The sequence below is a fragment of the Nansenia antarctica genome (genome assembly GCF_963989245.1).
Source record: "Nansenia antarctica genome assembly, chromosome: 10".
Taxonomy (NCBI): Eukaryota; Metazoa; Chordata; class Actinopteri; order Argentiniformes; family Microstomatidae; genus Nansenia; species Nansenia antarctica.
This window is the reverse complement of record NC_137680.1, coordinates 31625472-31635276: the sequence shown is the minus strand read 5'-3', so window position 1 is coordinate 31635276 and position 9805 is coordinate 31625472. Positions and strand designations below refer to the sequence as shown.

Sequence of the window (9805 nt, the reverse complement as noted above, 5' to 3'; positions counted from 1 at the left end):
TCCAGCAGCTGCCATCAATCCGTCCAGACTGTCCAGGGCCCAGAACCTAGGTCTTTGCTGTGTTCAGGGCCTGGACGGCCCTGGGGTAGAAGCTGTTCTTCAGTCTGTTTGTCCTTGCGGCCATGGTCCTGAACCGCCTTTTTAGGGTTGAGGAGCTCGTGATAGGGGGGGCTATGTATTGCGCTCACTCTTACTTTCATTAGATGTGTCATGTGACCCCCCGGTGTGACAGGGTTTACATCGTATGTGTGCAGTGGCTTGCAGTGATATTCTCTTAAGCAGTGATATACTCTTATTTGCAGTGGTGTGCTCCTACTCTCAGTGAGGTGCTGTTATTAGCTGAGATATGCTCTTATCCTGATGTGTTTTGCGTCCTTTGATGGTGGTGTGTTCATTATGTGACCAGTCCTGGGTTCCCCCTGGAAGGCAGCGATTCTTTCCACACTTAGTGACCCCAAGCTCCCTGTTTTAAGTTCTACCTTAAATAAAGATTGTCATATTGGACTTGTACTCCTGGTGGTTGCGTGGTTGTTCTCCAGTACTGACATTCTGATCCCACATCTAATGTTGGTATATCGGTAGCCTTGGCCGGCTTAAAGCTAATCCAAACAACTACTTCAAGTCTTTCGGCCAGAGGAGGATCTTCAGTTTCCCCGTCCCCAGTTCACCGTCCCTCCATGCAAAAAAAAACAACAACTTATTTTGGTATTTCATTTTAGTATGTTCACCTGGATAACGCTGTTTATAACAATGCATATTTCATGAAATAACATTTAACAAAACCAATAGAGGCTTATCAAAAGTATTAATAACAAGTTCCTGATCCCATGATATTACGAAGATGGAAGTAAGCAGACCGGATGGTGTTGTTGACGTGGGAGTGGAATGAAAGGGTGCTGTCGAGGACGACACCCAGACTCTTAACCTGGGGGGAGGGGGAAACCAAGGAGTTGTCTAGATGTTGAGGGTGAAACTGGGGTGAAACTGGGGTAACAAGTTCCTGATCCCATCTTCGCAACGACCATCACCCGTGCCGCCTCTGTGCTAGCTCACAGGCCTAAATCTGTATCATGGCAGTGGCGGACTGGCCACCGGGCAAGCCTGGCAAATGCCAGGAGGGCCGCGAGACTCTGGGCCGCTCAGAATGTATTATATAAAAAAAATATATATATATATTTGTAATTTTGTCTCTGGTGATTTTCATTGAAAATAACTTATTTCAGCAGACCGCGGCCCAAAACTTGTTATATCGGCCGGGCCATCCACGCAGTTCTGCATCGCGGATGCCCAGGGCCCTAAACCAATAGGAGCAGAGCTCCCCTATGGGGCGGAGCTCCACGATATAGAAGGATAGTTATGGTAAACCAATAGGAGCAGAGCTCCCCTATGGGGCGGAGCTCCACGATGTAGAAGGATAGTTATGGTAAACCAATAGGAGCAGAGCTCCCCTATGGGGCGGAGCTCCACGATGTAGAAGGATAGTTATGGTAAACCAATAGGAGCAGAGCTCCCCTATGGGGCGGAGCTCCACGATATAGAAGGATAGTTATGGAGATATACTCCAGCTCTATGAGTGGAGCGGAGCCCCATAGGGCTGCTGGCCCACTTCGACTTGTTCAAACCCGGCTGTATTGTATGTTTGGGAGAATGAGGGAACGGAGGACGCCCGTTTTATAGCACCCCAGGGTGGGCGCGGACATCGAACAATTCAGTCAATTGGTACTTTAGGTAGCGGGGTAAACCAATAGGAGCAGAGCTTTAGGTAGCGGGGTAAACCAATAGGAGCAGAGCTTTAGGTAGCGGGGTAAACCAATAGGAGCAGAGCTTTAGGTAGCGGGGTAAACCAATAGGAGCAGAGCTCCCCTATGGGGCGGAGCTCCACTCATAGAACTGGAGTATATCTCCATAACTATCGTAGTCAGCTCTGTATCGCCAGTGGACACGCACCTCATGTCATCATTCCGTTTATAACAGCAGTTAACGTTACACTGCTTTCATTTTCAGAATGGGGGAATTTGATGAGAGCGATGCAGTTAATGTGCAACAAATCCGAAATTCGCATGTATTGGGCCGAAAATAGCACAAAAAAGTACATTCGGTGTGAAAAGGCTATTGAAAGAGATATTGACTGATGACTGCCTACTGATAATACATATAATTACAGCAAACATGTCGGTAGTTTGGCATCTGTCCTCTGACTTTTTATGTTAACAATCCGTGTTGCGTGTTGCATTTGGAAATAGGGCTGTTGTGTCGCAAATGCCAGGGCTTTTTTTTTATCCCAGTCCGCCCCTGATCATGTGTGTGTTCTAAGACTGCGTGTCTACATAGAAGGAATGGCCTCCAAGATCTCCAGGGACCCAATCCACCCTGGGTACGAACACTTTACCCGGCTGCCCTCGAAAAGGCGGTTCAGGACCATGGCCGCAAGGACAAACAGACTGAAGAACAGCTTCTACCACAGGGCCGTCCAGGCCCTGAACACAGCAAAGACCTAGGTTCTGGGCCCTGGACAGTCTGGACGGATTGATGGCAGCTGCTGGACTGAAAAAATCAGGTGTAGTGCTGAGGCACAAATGTGTACATTTCAAGCCTGCAAACTGCGACACTTTAAATAAATGTGCAATAACACTATGTGCAATATGACAACCCTAGTCGTCTATCTGTACAGTATAGTATAGTGGATAGTGTACATAGCCTTTATTTATGTAAACCAGCGTTTAAATGTAAAGTGTTTTTTTTTCTTTCCTAACACCAGGGGAGCCACCCCTCCTAAATTTCGTTGTTTGGTACCTGTACTGTAGCAATGACAATAAAGACCATTCATTCATTCATTCATTCATTCATAGAATGTGTGGTCTTGGTCTATTGACCTTTTCTGAAATGTTGTTATTATTTTGGCTGTAGGGCTCAGGTCTGACCGAACCTGTCAGGTTGCTGTAAGTAGGCTACAACACTAGTCAGACCAACACTCGTAGCGCAGGCTTTAGCTTCCATTTACATTTACATTTTTGGCATTTAGCAGACGCCTTATTCCAAAGCGACTTACAATCAATACATTTGAATACTAAGCATGTGAATCAGAAATCCACCATTCGTTGCAGGAAGAGTAATCTAGCTCGGGCCCGGGCCATTGATAGAAGGAAAACCCTTCTCCCTATCACCTTCTTCTAAAACTTTTTTTTAAAAAAAAAAATTTGGGGGAGAAACTGGAGAAACTGAGAAACAGTACAAGGGGGGCAATAGAAGTTCCTAGGGACACAGTAGAGGGGAAAGCGGGTGTCTTTAGGAGACATAGTGGTGAGGGTCAGAAGATGTCTCAGGAGGAGCAGTTAAGATGTAACCTGAAGAGATGGGTCTTCAGTCTACGACGGAAGATGGGCAGTGACTCTGCCGTTCTGACAGCCGTGGGGAGCTCATTCCACCAGCGGGGAGCCAGTGTTGTGAAGAGACGTGATCGGGCAGCCCGACTGCTGCGTAGAGGAGGTGGGGCCAGTCGGCCAGCCGAGGTGGAGGAGCGGAGTGAGCGGGCAGGGGTTTGGGGGGTTACCATTTCCTTCAGGTAGGCAGGGGCTGTCCCTTTAGCTGCCTGGTATGCAAGCACCAGGGTCTTGAATCTGATGCGAGCTGCTATCGGGAGCCAGTGCAGGGTGCGAAGGAGAGGGGTGACATGCGAGTATTTGGGGAGGTTGAATACCAGCCGGGCAGCAGCATTCTGGATGAGCTGCAGAGGTCTAATGGCTGAAGCGGGGAGCCCAGCCAGGAGTACATTGCAGTAGTCCAGGCCGGAGATGACCAGTGCCTGGGTCAAGAGTTGCGCTGCCTCTCTGGTAAGGAAGGGTCATATCCTTCTGATGTTGTAGAGGAAGAATCTGCAGGAGCGAGCCGTTGCTGCAATGTTCTCCGCACAGGATAGTCGGTTATCCAGGATCACTCCAAGGTTCTTGGCTGTCAGGGAGGGGGTTACAGTAGAGTTCTCCACTGTGATAGAGAAGTCTTGGAGAGGGCAGGCTTTCCCGGGGATGAAGAGGAGCTCGGTCTTGTTAAGATTGAGCTTGAGATGGTGGTCAGCCATCCAAGTTGAAATGTCAGCGAGACATGCTGAGATACGGGTTGCCACGTGTACATCAGACGGGGGGAAGGACAGGAAGAGTTGAGTGTCGTCTGCGTAGCTGTGGTAGGAGAGCCCATGTGAAGAGATTACCGAGCCAAGAGACTTGGTGTAGAGAGAGAAAAGTAGGGGCCCTAGGACAGAACCCTGGGTACTCCAGTGGAGAGGGTTCGTGGAGAAGACAGCGATTCTCTCCAGGTCACCTGGTAGGAAGAAAACCAGGAGTGTGCGGTGCCAGAGATGCCCAGGTCTGAGAGGATGGAGAGAAGGATCTGGTGATTGACTGTGTTGAAGCAGCAGACAGGTCAAGGAGAATGAGAACAGAGGAGAGGGAGGAAGCTTGGGCAGAGTGGAGGGCTTCCGTGACAGCAAGGAGCGCAGTCTCAGTGGAGTGCCCAGCCTTGAAGCCGGATTGGTGGGGGTCTAAGTGATCCATCTTCCGGAGATAGTCAGTCAGTTGTTTAGATGCCGCGCGTTCAAGGGTTTTGGAAGGGAAGGAGAGAAGGGATACAGGTCTGTAATTGTGGACAGATGATGGGTCAAGGGTAGGTTTCTTGAGGAGAGGCTTTACTCTGGCTATTTTGAAGGCCGCTGGGACAGATCCTGTGGATAGGGAGGAGTTGATTAGGGTGGTAAGGTAAGGAAGGATGTCGGCGGAAATGGATTGGAGAAGGGGGGAGGGGATGGAATCAAGAGGGCATGTGGTTGCCCGCTTTGATGTGATAAGTGTGAGAATCTCATCGGGGGAGAGATTCTTCCACAAATACAAATACTCTGATGACAGGATGTAGTGACGGGCGCAGGTCAAGGATGTGACTGGGAGCTCCTAGCTTGATATGGAGCTATTAGTGCCAGCAGAAATTGAATTGTATTTGACAGATTGAATTGAATTATATGAGCACAAATTGAATTGTATTTGACAGATCTGAATGGGATTTGACAGATCTGAATTGGATTTGACAGTTTGAATTGAATCTGAGCACAAACTGGGAGTTGGATTGAATCGGTGCTCTATTATTCTACCTAGCCTAGAGTCCCCGGATGAGTGCCTAAAACTGAATTGTATTTTGAGAAAAACGGAATTGTATTTTGAGAATTGAAATAATGAAAACTGAATTGAATACAATTCAATCTGTCAAATACAATTCAATCTGTCAAATACAATTCAGATCTGTCAAATACAATTACTGCCCCCGTCACTCTATCCTGTCGCCAGAGGACTTGTATTGGTGGAAGCTAAAGCATGCGCTACGAGTGGATTTTAATGTGAGGGACTGGGAGCGCAGTTCCTTCTCCCACAAGCTTGGCCACACCCACCCTATTCCAGTGGCAAGAGCAAAGAATGGAGACGACCTTCGGGTGAGTGGGGTTGCAGGAGGCTGCCAGTATCAACGTTTTTAGAGCCTGCCTAAAAGTGTTGCCTCCAAACAATGCATCTGTACCTCCCCTTCAACCTTACTGCCATGGGTGGCCCTACCAGAAGCTGAAGCTCCAGACAGCATTGCTCTCAGGTTCATTGGAATGCACAAGCCTTTCCACCACTACAAGGTGACAATACAATACAATAACAATAACAGTAGGCTACACATTTTTTGTTTTTTTCAATTTCTATACAGTTTATTTACAAGCATCATCACACCAACAATTGCCTAGCATGTACAAATTACACATCTCATTGAACACAATGACACCTCTTCGCATCATTTTGTCAGCAATTAGAGAGGTAGTTATGTAAGTATTTGCATAACAATAGACTACATCTGTACAGTCAAACTTTTCATTTCCATTTTCATACAGATAAAAAATGTACAAACCAGTGCTTCCCCTGGAAACAAATCAAATGGGAGGCTTCTGTATGAATCATATTATTCAAAGTGCTAAATATATCAGTCCATACAACTAATAAATCAGCTTCCTCTAATGAGACTGTAGCAATATATATGTGTACGGTGAGCACATTAACCTCTGCCCGACCTTACAAAAATTATAATCAATCTCACACCAAGAAGGACCTTCAACAATATCTTAAAATGTCAAGAGGTTTCAGAGTCCATCGTAACTGAGCAGGGTAGTACCGTACTCATTCAATACGGGTGTGATATGACCACAACATTATAACCAATAGCACCAATAAGATCCAATAGTACTGGCACACACCCCCGCCCCCTCCTATTGTGATGCCCATGTATCGCTGGTCTGCTCTGGTGAAGTTGCTGGCACCACTGGGACTTGCCAGGGTGAATCTGTGCCTGTGGGCAAAATGTTCAGGCTGGCCAGGACCTCCTGTGCAGTCTTCCCCAGCATCCCTTGCACGTCACAGACGAAGCGGTAGACGTAGCGCTTGCCTGCAGTCTTGTGGATGATGTTTTTGTGGTAGTAGTAGCGTAGGCCCCGGCTCAGCTTCTCGTAGTTCATCTTGGGTTTATTCTTGCACTGGCCCCATCGCTTAGCAACCTGGTTAAAAAATCATTAAAAAGAGAAGAAAAGTTGGTCAGTTGAGAAGAGCCAGAGACACATGGCCACTGGACATCCACCCCAGAGGTTAGAGAGGCCGGCTAGCAATAGGAAGGTTACTGGTTCGATCTCCGCCTCATGTGGGGGATCGAACCAGCAATAGTCCAGGGGCGCAGACTATTGCTGACCCTGTGCCTAGAGCAAAAAATACCACATTCCAACAATTGACTCACAAAACTATTTCCAGGCAATAACAGATGATCTCACCTCTGCGGGGTCGGACATCTTGAACTCCCAGCCGTCTCCCGTCCAGCAGATGAAGGTACGGCAGGCAGAGTCTAGAAGCAGCTCCAGTAGAAACTGCCATAACTGGATAGGACCTGATCCTGAAGAGGGAGTCACATTGTCAGCATTTGGAACCTCAGTTCTTTCTGGATATAACTTCACATAGCCATGTTAGTAAGGTTGTGTCGTTTTTTTAATTACACGTCTCAATACATTATGAAGAAAGGGAGACAGTTATGAGAAAATCACCACAGGCTTTTGTTTTAGCCAAGTAGTAACACACTCTTGAAACAGTACTATATAGAAAAAAAACACAAAAACACACTATATAGGTCATGAACAACAGTCAGGTGACAAGAGAAAAAAGTCTCACCTGGATAAGCTGACATTCCAACCATCTGCCCTTCCCTTTCCGGTCTCTGTGAATGTGTACTTTTGCGTTTGGTCACACGGGGGCAGTACTGCCCTGAGGGCTGAGGGTTTGAGGGACAAGATGGAAGTGTGTGTGGCTGTGGTGTGCCGTAGCTGGGAGAGGGGTAGTCAGGCCAGAAGGAGGGGGGCCTCTGTGCTTCTGCATCATAGAGCTTGCCTGAGTGGCGGGTATAACATTGCTCTGTTTCACCTGTGGAAGAGGAAGAGGGACAATGTAAGGTATTTAACTAGACAACAGAGGATTGGCTGCATTTGTAAACAAGAATTCATGCATTCAACAACGCACAGCCTAATAACCTTGCAATATATTTCTTTCTATATAACACATAGGCCTGATGACGCAAGTCAGTGACTAATAACTTTAGATTTCTTAAGAGATATTATTTTAGATAAAAATTCAGTGTGACACCTCTTGAATCTAAGGTAGGGACTTACCAAGGTGATCCAGGCTGACGGTGCTACTGGGGGTACCACGGTGGCTGGTTCCTTTCCCAGGGAGGAAGGGGCTGTTGGTGTCGTCCATGCCTGGGCTGAGCTGTCCACTCTGGGCAGGGGAACACAGCGGCACCAAGCTGTGATACGTCTGGGTGGACTCCTGGAGCCCCGTTTGAGTCTGGTCCATACTCATACCATCTAGACAGATAGAATAAACCCCCATTATACACTATAAACTGACAATGAACCAGTATCTACAGTGTTCATGCTACATTAATACTACCACTCCAGTGTTGATAATATCACTCAAGAGGACTGACACTTACCACTTTGGTAGGATGCCCAACAGCTGAATTCTGGGTATGAATCCAGGTTGAAGAGGACAGAATCACTGGAGCTCACTGAAAAAAAATGAGAGAAAGAGTGAAAATGTTGCAAAATCTAGTGTCATGCCTGGTGAAGTGGACTAAGACTCTGCTGAGACACTGAGGACTGTGTAAGTGATAGATAGATAGATAGACAGACAGATAGACAGATAGATAGATAGATAGATAGATAGACAGATAGATAGATAGATAGATAGATAGACAGATGGCTGCTTTATTGATCCCAGATGGGAAATGTAGGCGTTACAGCAGCTCAGACCAACAACAAAATAAAGTGACAATTGAATAATAGGCTAAATAAAATAGATAAAAATACAAATGTTTACCTCTGTTGTCGAACAGGCGGTGATTCTTCTGTGGCTCTCCGTAGGTCTCTGGGTAATGTTGCTGTCCAGGTCCTTTACTGTCTAACAGAAAAGACAGGTCTTCACCACTGTAGTCTGGAGGTCATAGAGATACAAGAGAAGGATGGGTCTGAGTCAGTAGGCATAAAGATTGGAGAGTACAAGGGTCAACAGAGGTCATAAAGGCATGGTTCAAGGTGGTTGTTTTTTGTCATTATTAATCATGATGCAAAATGGAAAAATAAATGGAATGGATTTAGAATGGAATAAGTCAGTGTTAAAACCACATCATCACAAGACAAGACTGCCTAATCTGCCATTGATAAAAAAAATATAACATACAGGACTTGCACCTAATCCTAGACTAAAAAGCAATCTTCATTGGAGATTTAAAGTGTGATTTCGGCCTAAACGTATTATTAACTAATGTAGTACTGCAAAATAATAGATCTTATCTCTCTGTTTACTGCAAACTCAGATAGCAGTATACTCAGGTCTCAACTATACCAACATTTTCGTTCAATGGAGGGAGAGGAGGAAACAGAGGGAACGAGGAGGAAATACGAGTGGAGGGAGTGTGACAGAGTAGTGATGAGGGGGGAGGAGAGGGGCTCTAAATCTGTTGGAGGAGGAAGTCTGGAGGAAAGGATTAGGGAAAGAGAGAGGGGGTACCAAACGGGGAGTATCTTTAACATGACCACCCCGCCTCTCTCCCTCCCTCATTCAGACATTCCTCAAACAGCAAACAGTGAATATATACACACACATACACACACACGTACACACACAGACACACGTACACATACACGCTCAAGCACACGCACACGCACACACACGTACGCAGACACACACATGCACACACACACACACACACACACACACACACACACACACACACACACACAGCTTTCCTGACACAGCCCATGATTTGGGTATGAGGTCCCTGATGTCAAGGTCTCATTTTGAGGTTTTGACAGGGGTGTTGAGATACACATTTTGCAAAACATTTCCTTTGTCCTTCAACAGCTCAGACACCGGAAACATAACTGGAAATCTAATCACAGAAAGATCTGAGAACCTTAAATGTTTATTTCATAATGTAGCCTAGAATGATAATAAAATAATCATAGATTTTGTATAGATGTGTTTTTCCACTGATATTACCGGTAGTTAGTGGTGGTGGTTAGTGGTTAGTAGAGTTAGCTTGGAGTGTTTGCAGTCCTATATAAATTGGTTAATGTAGATCAATTAGCTATTAAATAATAATACGGCTTACCGTATGATGCAAAGTCAAAACCAACAGGAACTTCCTGTGTTCTGAAGTCTTCTGTATAATATCCAGCTTGGCACATCTCCAT

At 46.1% G+C, this 9805-nt stretch overlaps 1 protein-coding gene across 1 annotated transcript; it reads right to left on the bottom strand.

The window, feature by feature from the left end:
* Window positions 1-5833: 5833 nt before the first annotated feature.
* etsrp (ETS1-related protein) lies at window positions 5834-9805 on the bottom strand (the record flags this gene model as incomplete). Its single annotated transcript, XM_080541191.1, has 7 exons — window positions 5834-6565; window positions 6833-6951; window positions 7224-7472; window positions 7718-7915; window positions 8044-8118; window positions 8430-8543; window positions 9724-9805. The coding sequence occupies 7 exons, from the start codon at window positions 9803-9805 to the stop codon at window positions 6281-6283; spliced, it is 1122 nt and encodes a 373-aa protein (XP_080397317.1). The 3' UTR covers window positions 5834-6280.